Source organism: Salminus brasiliensis, chromosome 10 (assembly GCF_030463535.1).
Source record: "Salminus brasiliensis chromosome 10, fSalBra1.hap2, whole genome shotgun sequence".
Lineage (NCBI taxonomy): Eukaryota > Metazoa > Chordata > Actinopteri > Characiformes > Bryconidae > Salminus > Salminus brasiliensis.
In genome coordinates, this window is record NC_132887.1 from 33440866 (window position 1) to 33454097 (window position 13232).

The following is a 13232-nucleotide window of genomic DNA, read 5'->3' on the forward strand; positions in this document are numbered from 1 at the left end:
TTGCAAATATTATGAGCGCTACGCAATGAGCTGGAGCAAAAAGGGCTGGGCCCGGGTGGGGATGGGCCCCAGCAGTAAGATAAACTACATGTTGCCCTACATTCCCTGCGGAACTTTTTCAGTGTCTACTCGGCATCTGGTGCTGCTTAGATTCAGACACTCGAATGAAGTGGGGGTTGGGGGTCTACTACTAACGAATGCCTTTGACTGCTTTAGATGCTTGCTAAGTTCAGAACATCTGGAACTTGAGTTTATCGTTGTCTAAAAAAGAGAGAGAGATGGGCTGGAGACAAAGTGGGTGAGCTTTCATTGACGAGTTCTAAAGTTTATTTGTTCATGTTTAAATGTGACTAAGTTTGTGTGTATGTTAGAGTTTGGCTGACCACCCTGGACAGCCCCTTCCTGACAGCACCACTGTTCACTTAGAGACAGGAAGTTGAGATAGAGAGAAGGACAAGAGAGAGAGAGCGAGGTGGTAATATTTCACATGTGGACATTTCTTCTTCTCATCGCTATTAAAGCGGAATATCAGTTCCGTTACTCAAAACAGGAGGTCAAAAGGAGTTAAGGAAGGAAATGGACGAGTCCTCCTGCCCTGAACAGGGTTTCTTTGCGAGGGACTGAGTGAGGCGCAAAAAGTAGGGGCTAAGAAAAAGGCTGAACGATGAAAAAAACAGCTGTAACTCAAAAGAAAATAGCTGCCACCCAAGACTGCACAACATCCACTGGGTGAGTGGTCAGACAAACACACACATACCAATACAAACTGTTCTATAAATGCTTTCATTAGTCTGCAACTCTCTGCTTTAATTTTTAAAAAAGTAAATATTACATGTGTTCTTATCTATCTACATCTCTTTACAAGGATGCATACAATCATATATGCATGAAAATATGTTCCCAACCAACGAACAAAGACAACAGTAAGTGTTTCAGCAGAGTTGACATTGTATCCTTGGAAGACATGCTTGTGTACTGAGACAACGGGAGGAAAAGGTGATTCTTGCCAAGAAAAGCAAGAGACTAGAGAACTGAGAGACTAGGCGTAACAAACATCTTCAAGTTGTTCAAAAGATTTTAACTTGGGCCTATCAGATGTGTATGGTTAGCAATGCATGCAACATTCTTAAAAAACAGGGTTCTGTGAAGAGATTCCACATAAGAAGTACATTAAAGTACTTCATACTCCTGAAGATTTTTTCAATGGTTTGTTCCAAATGGGACGTTTTTGTAAATGAGCCTTTTAACATTTAAACAACCTCTACACACTGAAAAGCTTTTGCGCAACTCTACTTCAGTAAACTTTGTTTCAACCTTTTTATCTTACTTTATAGTGTTTTTTAACCTTTCTTTTGCCTTTAAGAGTGTATTTCCCATTTTAGTAGCATTTTTTTCATACGTTAGGAGTCTTGGAAAGCAAGCATTTTTTTCACAAGCATGCAAATTCCATTGACTACAGTTTCCACGGAATTATTGTTTTCTTCTCTACTCAAAGTCTTTGCAGTTGACTCACAGCAACAGATGTGTTTTTTCCATTAGTTATTTCCCCAAAGTTAAAATAGGCATCTGTATGTTGTTTTTTCTCTCTCTGCACAGGGTCACCTCGAGGCCTTTATAAATCTACCAAGTGCCTTTCTTCTTATTCTTCATTATGCACCATGCTCTCCCCAGCTCCTACCACATCCTCTCCTGTCCTCAAAAAAAACAACTGCTCTTCTCCATCAACCTCTACATCACCACTGCCATTGGTTGATATTTCCCCACACTCTCCTACTTTCTCCAGCTGGAAAACCATCTCCCCAACGTCAACTTCTCCCTCACCTCTAAACCCAAAACCATTTTTCCTTTCTACCCAGAGGTCCATGTCTCCGCAGGTGCCCAAGCCCATCTGCCCACCTCTCCCTGCACAACAGCCCTCAGCCATCCCCAAAGTGTCACCCACAGCCATGCCCAGACCTCTGCCACGTCCAGGCTCTAAGCTCTCTTCACCACCTCTTCCTAGACCCCCGCCACCGTTGGTCTCAAAATGCTCCAACACACCAGCTCCAGCTGACCAGCCCCAGAAACCAGCCCCACCTAGTATAAGTATTCTAGACAAGCTGATCAAGACCTGTCCGGTGTGGCTACAGCTAGGAATGACGCAGGAAAGAGTCGCTCACATACTCAACAAGGAGTCACCTGGGGTGAGACTGTAAATATTCATCAGTATTTATAAGGATGGGCAATGTTTGAAAAATACAACAGCAGAATGTGTCAAATGTAATTCTGAACTTTTATTTATCTATATTACATTAAATTAACTATTTTTAATTTATATAGGGGTATGGGATTCTCTTATTTTGTTTGAGGAGCTTTAGTGGTTGTTGAGCTTTAGTTGTCACAATGTGTTGCACCTATACTCAATGTGTACCCTGATAAGCTCCTGTTTTTTTTAACTTATAGATAATATTGCTGTGGTAATATGAGAACATGACCAAAGATACCTAAACCCGTTAAATCAATGTACACTTTACCCTGCATTAGGTGGTTCCCTAATCTCCTCTTGATGATAAAACCCATGATATACTCAGGAAAATATATTGTGATGCAGTTTGTCATGATAACAAAAATTGTCTACCAGACCTATTTACATGCCTATTTAAACGTATGCTAGTTTACAGCATGAGAAATTCCTATTTCAGAAAGATATGTACACTGGCAGCTCATCTCAACCACACGGTCCATATGCACAAAACAGACTGTTCTGATGGTTTCAATTTGTTTACACAGATTTTCATAGTGAGGAGGGACATTGGCCAGAAGTTAATGGTTGTGTCAGTGTGTCTTCCCGGCCAGCAGGGGGAACCCCAGGTCCAGGAGTTGAACGTAAAAGAGGAAAAAGCCTGTAAGTTCAGCTTTGTAATTTGGAAATCTGACTCAGTACAACACTACAAATCCAATATAACAAACAAACAAAAAACATGCACACACACACATGCACACATCAGTATAGGTGTTGCATAGGCCACCGTTGGGCTGTGGAGGAAGGGGAGCTGACCATAGGTTTCCTGTTCTCAGCCCTGAACTGCTGTTAAAAGTGACGGACTTCCTGCCCCCTCCTTCCCCCTTATCTCGATGTGTGTCTATGTCTAGGTTTCTGACAGAGACAGGGGTTTTCTCTTTATCTTGATCCAAATATGGTAACTTTCTAAACTCAAGGTCAGCATTTACAAAGATACAAAATGATTTGTTACTGTAATTATTCATAAATTCAACTATTCATTTAAGCACTCTTGGCAAACTACTGCTGATGCTGTTTGAAACAGGGTAGCTATTAAATGAATCTGAGGTTTCCTGTGCGTTTATAACCATGGACATTTTCCCCCACAGTGCTTTATCTTGAGGGCTCTGTTTTGGTCTTTGACAACATCTTTAAACTCATCGCTTTTTATTGTGTTAGCCGGTAAGTTGGGCTTCAAGTTCACTGTTTTTTTTTTCTGTTGCTATACTACTGAGCATATTTTAAGCACATGTTTTTCATCTTCATCCAGGGACATCCTCCCCTTCACACTAAAGTTACCGCAGGCCATTGTTCAGGCCAGCAAATATGAAGACATGGAGGTGATCTCTACACTTGGTATAGGTAATACATGATCTTCAAACTCGACTTGACACATTTGCTAGGTACTTCAAAGACCTCTGGAAATTTTCCTCCAAATAACACTCTATAACTTCCTATAACTTAAACTTGAAAAATACCAGATGACCTTACCGTGTAATTCAAACATGTGTTCCTGTTTCTGTTACTCTGTGGAATTGTAATAGCTGTTCAAGTTGTGCAATTGCTAAGAAATGTGGACGTAGTGAGTCTGTAGCTTCCGCCTCAAATAGCCACATCACATCACTTAGCAAAACCCCCTCCTGCAATGGTCTCAAAGCCAAGTTTAACAAGTGTTTTTGTATTATTTGAAATTGCCATCCTACATTGTGCAAACATTTTAGGGCAGACCAGTCCAACCAATTTAAATGTTCCAAAATGACTAAGAATAAAATATTGCTACATTAGCATACACAAATATATATGATATTACCAAGGTTTTGTTGTTTTGCCTTGTATGCTAATTTTAAACTGTTTTGTTGCTACAGAGTTCTGGAGCTCAACACTGAACAGTCACATTCAGGACAATTTAAGTAAAAATGCAGCCAGCGGCAGCACTCAAGAAGTAGCAGACCACAGCAGCTCCTGTGAGATACAACTTTCTGCTGGCAGCGATCGTCTCTGGTATGTCAATCCCATCTTCATTGAGGAATATTGCAACAGTATGCCATCCAGCCCTCCTGCACCTATCCTCAGGACTCAGAGCCTCAATACACCCATTCAGGCTCCACCGAAATACAAAAGGCCTCCGCCCTTGCCTCCACGTCCAATTAGTGTCTCAGAAGGAGCATTGGCACAGATTTCGACTAAGCTGACCAGAGAAGAGCCTACGTCAGAAGAGTCTACACTGATCTTGCTTAGCTCTACTCCTCCTGTGGTGCAGAAAGAGGAAGGAAGCCAGCATGTTTGCACAGATAGAGAGGGAACTCCAGCGTCCAACATCGAAGTAGAGACAGCCAAGCCAGACATGGCACAACCACCTAAGAGCGAAGCAACAAAGCAGGCTAGTCGTGCGTCTTCTCAGAGGATTCCCCCAGTACCACTTCGACGCAGGCTGTCGGAGAACCAGCCTGTAGGAGACGAGATCCAGCAGGAGCTTTCAAACATTAGTACCAGCAACTCGGTACAGGCAGAGGAGAAGGTGTCCGGAGCTCTTGTGGCATCTCTTATCTGCCTAGATGACAACATGGCACAAGTTGAGAAGCCTGTGGATGCCTCTGAACAGCCAAAGTCACTGCAGGATGAAGGCCTGGTGGATCACTCAAAGATATCAAATGGAGCTTCTGCTGTGACTACACTGTCAGTAAGTCAGGCGAAGAAACCTGTTGCTCCAGTGCCACCTCCTAGGAGAAAACGACCTTCTCAGGCTGTGACCACAGCTTTGCCAGAGGCCAGTAATGCCCTTGGAACAACCACTCAAGAACCCACCTCCTGCACTCCACAAAACTCCAACACACCCACTTCCACGCACCGCTTGCTCTGCGTCACTGCAGGCCAGTCCAAAGTTCCTGATGTCTCGCTGTTCTCCCCTGAGGGAGGTGCTCCCCAGCCAGACCATGATTCCTACTCCACCAGCAGCACCGAGGAGGAGGCAGACACTACAGTGACAGTGACGGGCGCTTTAGTGAAGAGGACCCCCACCATCATGCTCGACCGCGCCAAACAACGCCTCTCCATGGTGAACTTCTCCACAGTTTTCACAAGCTTTCTGAGTGCTGACCGCAAGCTGCAAAAGCGAATTGTGGAGCTGTCTCGAGATGGGAGTACCTACTTTGGAAACCTGGTGCAGGATTACCGGGCCTATACGCTGGACACCATGCGCAGGCACTCCTCAAGTACCGAGATGCTCCAAGAGATCAGGCAAATGATGACCCAGCTCAAGAGCTACCTTATTCAGAGCACTGAGCTGCAAAATCTGCAGGAGCCAGCCACATACTCCGAGGATAAGATGGGTAATGTATTTACACCGTTCCATTACAGAATGTATTAGCATAAAACAGAGCTGTTCAGTTATGGTCCTGGAAGACATCATAGGCAGCATGGTTTTAAAACACCTAAACAAGCAGGGCAGAAGTGTGCAGCCAGCAAATTTACAATGATTTGTTTTTTTATTTTGGCAGTGTTTCAGGGACGAGCTGTATGCTTAGTTGACTTAAAGCTAATTGTTGCATTCTATGCTGAATGTTTAAACACAGTACTAGAGGTCTGTTACACTGACGTATGCATATTGAAAAAGAGGGAAATGTGAATGTTGAATATAGGCCTGCTTTATATTCTAGGCAGCAATTAGGCAGCAATAACCAAACTGTGGGCTCCAGGACTCTGAACAAGCCTGTTGTACAGTATTTGAAAGTTGTCCAGGTGCCTAATTTTCTTGGCTCCAATCATATAAAAATGTTCAGAGCTGTGCAAACACAAAATTGGTACTTTTTAATCAGATTTAAGCTATTTGAACATGTTACTTTTGCTATGTAACAATGATGACAGAAATCATTTTTATTTAATCATCATTTAAACATCATTGCACAAGCACATGACATTATTGTCATCATCCAGTGTCACATGTGGGTGACCTTTTTCCGGTTAGAGATCCTTACAAACTCATCAGTGAATCATCAAATCCATCAAGGCATAAAGATTGTTAATGTGAAAGCATGTTGTGAATCAGTAAAGTTCAAAATGAGAATATACTTTAAAAGTAATAATCCCATGTTTGGCAAAATCCTCAAAGTCTGTTTAGTTGCTTCATGCAGAGTTGTTTTGCAGGATTTACAGTTTTTCTAAATTGCTAAAACACCTTTCGTATGCCTTGTTTTGCCAAAATCAAACTCAAAACTAAGCCAAACAAAGCTAGCCAATGCAATAATACTACACAGCAGTTGTTAAACACTAAATAAAACATTACAAAACACTATACTTTTAGCAGGGCAGAAATGCTCTCATTAAGGAAACATATGCTTATTAATGTATTTATGTGTATACTAGAAAACCAGCATGAATTAATATATGAAATGCAAAATAGTTATTTGCACTTGTACTCACAGTATGCTATCCACTTATAAAATGCTGCACTGAGTGAAGTAGATTTTTCCTGCTATGGGGGTCGCAGACATAAACCTTCAATGCTGAGAAGAATCTTCTATTGGGTTTAGGAAGGAAGATGATGGTGAAAGGCCTACATTTGTGACCACTCATATACTCCTGGAGCACAGTGAAAGCTCACGTTGTTCCAAATGACAACATGGTACATCACAGGATGTGTACAGAACAGGATGCTCTGCCCTCTTAAGATTCCCTCCATCAAGCCCAAGCAAACCTGTAGACCATTCAGAAATGTTAGTAGATGTGTCACTAACGTAACGTGGCGACTCTGTAGCTGTTGATGGCTGCCTATAGGGTCACATTGGTACCATGCTAGCCAAGCACTTCTTTAATGGTACACTGATCAATTATGTCGCTTCTTCTTATATTTGTGAGATTGAAGCCAATTTCATCCAAATAGATACATTCATCGGGACACTTCATGGATTCCAATTCAAACATTGTAGACACAGTAAATGTTTTACTAATATTTCTGTGACAGAGCATGACCGACCTTATGTCTCTGTACACATATTCTTCTAATATGCAGTTTAACTGTATCTACCCTTACTTACACATACTGAAATTGTTGCTCTTTCATGTTGTGCTGAACTGGTGCTTGGTAGGCTTGTTTCATCTGTATCTGCTTGCTCTAGTGCTAAGACTCATACTGTAGATCCCTTCGAAAACTGATTGGACATGTGTGCACAGTTTTCACCGTGCTCTTTCACAGTGTGTTAACGGAGAAAGTAGTGTGTTAGTTGTGTTTAACCTTTGTGGCCTGTGTGTACCAAATTTGCATCAAAGTGCACCTTTGTGCAGAATGTGTTTTTTTCTGTGAGAACGTGTTTACAGTTTTGCAAAAAGGCTGAATCCAATCTTCAAATTTCTGTATCTCATTTATATATATATATATATATATATATATATATATATATATTATATATTATATTTATATATATATATGTATATATGTATATATATATATATATATATATATATATATTCTTTTTTTTTTTTTTTTGCACACTATTCCAGCTATTTCTATTTGCCAGCTGTCCTTTATATTGTGAGATTGCAATTTCATATTGAATGGACCACTAGTAATGGTGCAAACTGAAGGTCTGCTAATGTGAAGTTGCTATTATGGAGATACAGGGTGTTGTTTCCATAGCAACAATATGTAGCAATGCTTAATGAACAGTTATCGGTTGTGTGTTGAATTGTGCTTGTTTGCCTGTAAAAATGTACTGTTGCAAGGACAGAATTAGCTCTTAGTTTCTAAAGGGTAAACTCTATATTATCCACTTTCAGCAGAAGGTCGTCTCAGATGTGTTTTTCTCATCTGTCTCTGCAGTGCAGTTTAGAACGTAAAATAGCTGATGTGCTTGAAAAGGATTCCTAATGAGGAAACACAAGATTTGTTTGATATTAAAAGTCATGTCGTGTTTTTGTGAAGTCCTTACCTCATGCCATTGGTATTTTATTATCTGCGTAACATAGTTTGGATTGTTACACAGTAATGTATGATGAAATAATGGAAATAATGTGATGTTTTAGTTGAGTGAAGTGTAATGATTTTGCATATGCTTGTTTAAACTGAAATGTTTTTTCAGAGATAATAATTGAGGCAGCGCTGTGCAAGAGTGTTCTGAAGCCTTTGAGGGAACCAGTATACAACAGTCTAAAAGATATCCACTCCCGTGGGGGCACTTTGAAGAGGCTGAAGGAGAACCAGCAGATAGTCTTGGGCACCACCACCACAGATTTAGGGGTGACCACAAGCGTTCCTGATACACCCATTATGGAGAAGATCCAGGTGAAGCTGGGGAACCTGCATCAGGAATATTCACCTCAGAAAAAGATTGACCTGCTCCTTAAAACCTGCAAGAACATCTATGAGTCCATGTCTGTGGGCTGCCCAGGTCAGAAAGAGGGAAGTTACCTTTACCTTGGCCTATTATCTAGATGTCATGTAAGGGTGGGCAGTATGGCAGAAATATATAATTCTTTTATGATGCACATTTTTTTTACTTATGACAAGATTTTTCTGATGTTTTGCAAACATCGGAATGAAAAAAACAGTACAACAGTAGCACACTTGTATGCCTGTAGAAATATGTAAATATGAGCGTATGTATATGAATATGAAAAAACAAAAAAAAGTATTTTCTCAACTGCTGTAATTTTGCTCCACCTTCTATTCCTTACCCTAAAAGTAGCTGTTGTATTACTACTGCCAACATTATCAATGCCTAATAAGGAAGCACAGCATCTGCAAAACACAGTCCAAACTAAAGTATGTTTGGCTCTAGCAGGGACTGTTTATTGAAAGGAAGTATACAGACTTTAGTCTGAAGCACAGTGGAGAAAGTATAGGACAAAATGTTCTGTGCAGCATTTTCAGTGGTTATGCAAGCAATCTGCAAAACCTTTAATAGTCCATCTTCTTCTATTGCTATGTAATATTGTTTGTAGTATTAAAGACTTAATTTTAGTTTCCTTCAGGGTATTGTGAGTGAATGCAGTGAGTGTTATTTATCCGGTATGATGAGTGTATAAATAAAAGAAAAATGAGGTTATATGATTTGCTGGGTTGTGTAGGGAAAGCCCATGGCGCAGATGACTTCCTGCCTGTACTGATGTACGTGCTGGCTCGCTGCAACTTGACTGCTCTGTTGTTGGATGTAGAGTATATGATGGAACTGATGGACCCTGCACTACAGCTAGGAGAAGGTAAGGATAGACAAATACACACTCATACATAAGTCAAGTTCATAATCAAACAAAAAATGGACTCATGGCGAGTACATAACTCTTATGAATAAAATGTTAATTTATCTTTGTGCTAATTTATTTTTGATTAACCCAAAATCGTGGCCCAGAGAAAGTTCAGATGAGCTCTGGAGAACTTCTTTCAACTGGAGATTTTTAAATTTTTGTGTAAAATATCATTAGGGTTATTGCTGTTGCATTTATGATTTTAATTACCCAGACTTCTTTTTTAATTGCAGATAATAATTATTCTCTACCCAAAACACATGCAGGCTACATGAAATATACTGACGTGAAACACATATGCTCATCTACTTTGTCTTAACAGCTGACATTTAACTAACATTCAAATGCAGTCTGTGTTTACTTAGCTGGCTTCAATTATTCACAGGACATAAAATCGCAATACAGGCCAAAACAAAAAAATTATATGCTGAATGCCAATCATGTGTTAGGAGCAAATATGGGCAGATTTTGCTACTTGTCAATTCGAATTGGGCACCCTTAGCATTTTAGCATACATTCAATTACATGTTATGTGTGTTCCCAGGCTCATACTATCTCACCACCACATATGGAGCTCTGGAGCACATTAAAAACTATGACAAACAGGCCATGACCAGGCAACTGAGCCTTGAAATCCAGGACTCCATTCACCGATGGGAGCGTCGCCGCACCCTTAATAAAGCCCGCGCCTCACGCTCCTCTGTACAGGTAGGCTACAACAGCTCATTCAGCCTTAAACCCTATAAATAGGATTTAATTATTTGGATATGCTCACTGTGCACTGTGATAATGACAAACCATATATATCATAACTCGACTACATAACAACCTTATATATATATATATATATATATATATGTTAAAACCCAGTTAAACTCACCCTTCATTTTTCCCAGGATTTCATCAATATCTCCTTCCTGGAGGCTGGTTCCAACACTAAGACTCTAGGAGTGCGTCCTAACACCACTGCTCTCGACCTATCATCACAGTGTGCTGAAAAGTTTGAGGTGTTGGAACCTGACTCCTACTGTCTGAGCGTGTTAGTGGATGGCCACTACCAACCCCTGACCCCTAAAGAGTTTCCACTTGCTATCAAATCCAGCCTGCATCATAGTGAGCCACGTAAAGAGTATTACTTTGTATACCGCCATGGACGCTGGCCCGAACAGGAACCTGACAGCCAGACATTGTCTAGTCCTCAACCTACACGTCCCCAAGAGGACAGTTTGATCTGAAAAACATGAATATCCTATCATATCATATGTATACGGACTATGAGCCGCAGGAAGAGCTCATAAAAACTTATATATAAAAAAAAAATTATATAATTAATTAATAGTTTCCTGTCATCCTGGCACCATCCTGTCTTACTCTAAGACCACCATCTATTAGGAGATCTATTACAAGCTATGGGATGTGAGAACATTTTTGAAACTGTCATTCTTTGTTTTTAAAGAAGCTTAGAATATCTGTGAGACAAAGGAGCACTGGAGTGCCCCTACTCGTTACTCTGTATTTATGGCAAATACAGGCTCATGAAGCCTGATTTTGGTTTTCCTATTTTTAAAAAGAGACTTCTTGCATGGACAACCACTTCTAAACATGCTTATCTTCTCCACCCACACAACACAAAATTCAACTGCTTCAATACACTTGACACTGGTTTGTCAAGTGAAGTAAGAAAATGCATGTTCCAACAGGATGATCCTGACAGAGATCACAACCTCATTCTGGTGCTGATTTTTACTCTCACATTCTCATAACTAATGATCTTTGTAAGACTTGGAACAGTGGTAACTTAATTAGTGAACAGTGGTAATTACTTTATATCTGGGAAATGAATAATCAATATTTGTGTATGTACTTTGTCTTTACCTTCATATTTTGTATTTACCTAAAAATGTTCTTTTGTTTTTTGTGGTTTTTTTACATGGTATTTGCTACTATACCTATGATATTTGAACTTACTTAAATTTCTCAATATTCACTTCTAGTAATTACATGATAGTATTTATGACTTAAATCACATTATAGCTCAAGGGTAAAGATGGAGTGTATTTTTAATGTACACAGATTAAGTGCAACAGAAGCAGGTTTACTGTAGCGTTTTGGTTGTACACCAGTATACACCAAGTATTTCTTCTTTTTATGCTGTCATTTTTATTTACTAAAAAGAAACGAGAAAATGTAATATTGGTTAAATAAATTTGTGCTTTCTTTTTTTGCATTTTAAGAGAGGCTACATTCACACAAATACAGATATAGTACATAACGTGATACATTTTATAATGTGATACAAGTACCTAGCTTGACTACATTGTCAAAAGTGGAATTATGAAGCAGAATAACGAAAACAAAGAGGCCTCTCCACTGGAGAAGACCAGTATCTCAGGATGTCCAGGTTACAAGTTGGAACATAAACAGTTGTTCGATGAGGTATTTTTATTTGTTTATGTTATTTTATTAATTTATTTATTGATTTACTCATAGATTAACTAACTAAGAGCAGGAAATGCACATTCTCACATAATGCTGCTTTAAAACGGGTAAAATAACTTTTAAACCCATTTTAGGTAACCAGTGCAAATTAAAATGATACTAAAATATGTCTACTAAATAAGTGTAAAAAGTGAAAAATATAATTAATATAGTTAATGAATTAACTAAGATAAAGTTATAAAGACAATAATTTACTCAGTACAGAAACAAAATGTGTGTCTTACCTATTGATTAGAAGGCAACAGCACAGCAACGAGCCATGGGCTAATGTCTGTTGGTGTTCTATTTGAGTATTTATGTAAGCAGGCATTATTTGCCGAATGGCTAGAGGTAGAGAAGCTCATATCTGGTGATTTCTCACAACAACATGCTGTAGTTGTGCAAGGTTTAACGGCATTGTGATGTACTCTTGCATGAATCAGGTTGAAATAGCTGCTGTCCTGTAACTTAAAGTTATTCTTTATTGTTTAGGTTTTTTATCATCTAAACCCTGCCTTGTACACAGTCATCACCAAGAAATGAAAGTCCAATCTAGCAACTTCAGAGGAAATTTTCTAAAAATTATTTACCGTCACAAAAGTCTATACTGACATTGAGATAAGGATATGAAAAAAGCGGATGAGTGGGCAAAAAAGGGAAGTGAGAGTTCTTGTGTAAAATGTGTATGACTCACGGGTGTGTATGAGCGTCTTTATTATAACAATGACAATTCTGAGGCATCACAACTGAGTTCAGGGCTCAAGCACAAATCTTCTTTATAGCCATGGCTTCATTTGTCCCTCTTTCCTTTCCTTTTCTCACCCTTGTTCAGTCCATCGGCTTCATCTTGGGTCTGACCAGGCCATGTCACCGCTGCCTTGCTCCATAATGAATGTTGGGTACCTTTTCTCTGATGCTTGCGCACTCCACGGCTGCCCATTATTTTAAATGAGGGCCAAATGAAGTTGGCCTATGGTAACGTGGCCTCCCTAGGCTGTATGCAAATGAGTGCTCTGTCCTTAAGGGGAAGGCTGCAGCTTTTAACAAGAGAAACAATGAGCTCTACACTGTCTTATCATCATTCTACTTCTCACACTGGCCATTTAAAGCAGCGGAAGAAGTTGGAGTGGCCTCCAGTCACACTGACGTTAGGCCATGGACAATTAAAGGAAAACTGCACAGTTTTTTTCCGATCTAATAATATATAGGAACGAGAGAGAGAGAGAGAGATTGAAATGTGCTGGAATATCTTTAA

General features: G+C 39.7%; 1 protein-coding gene across 2 annotated transcripts; it reads left to right on the forward strand.

The window, feature by feature from the left end:
- Window positions 1–117: 117 nt before the first annotated feature.
- rin3 (Ras and Rab interactor 3) lies at window positions 118–11726 on the forward strand. Of its 2 annotated transcripts, XM_072689900.1 has the most exons (11): window positions 118–294; window positions 522–729; window positions 1597–2183; window positions 2770–2884; window positions 3370–3442; window positions 3531–3622; window positions 4126–5589; window positions 8335–8643; window positions 9323–9454; window positions 10044–10207; window positions 10396–11726. In XM_072689900.1, exons 3-11 carry the CDS (start codon window positions 1659–1661, stop codon window positions 10732–10734), a joined length of 3213 nt encoding a protein of 1070 aa, XP_072546001.1. In that variant the 5' UTR covers window positions 118–294; window positions 522–729; window positions 1597–1658; the 3' UTR covers window positions 10735–11726. The 2 variants fall into 2 exon arrangements, with proteins under 2 accessions (XP_072546001.1, XP_072546002.1); XM_072689901.1 differs by lacking the exons at window positions 118–294; window positions 522–729 and having other exon boundaries at window positions 1741–1804; window positions 1884–2183.
- The last annotated feature ends 1506 nt before the right edge of the window (window positions 11727–13232 follow it).

What these genes read in the sequence shown, in the direction of transcription:
- rin3 (XM_072689900.1), top strand. Translation starts at nt 1,659, where the DNA reads ATGCTCTCCCCAGCTCCTACCACATCCTCTCCTGTCCTCAAAAAAAAC. An exon ending in TCAACAAGGAGTCACCTGGG is followed by an intron (nt 2,184 to 2,769) that starts GTGAGACTGTAA and finishes TTGTTTACACAG; the next exon opens with ATTTTCATAGTGAGGAGGGA. An exon ending in TGCACTACAGCTAGGAGAAG is followed by an intron (nt 9,455 to 10,043) that starts GTAAGGATAGAC and finishes GTGTGTTCCCAG; the next exon opens with GCTCATACTATCTCACCACC.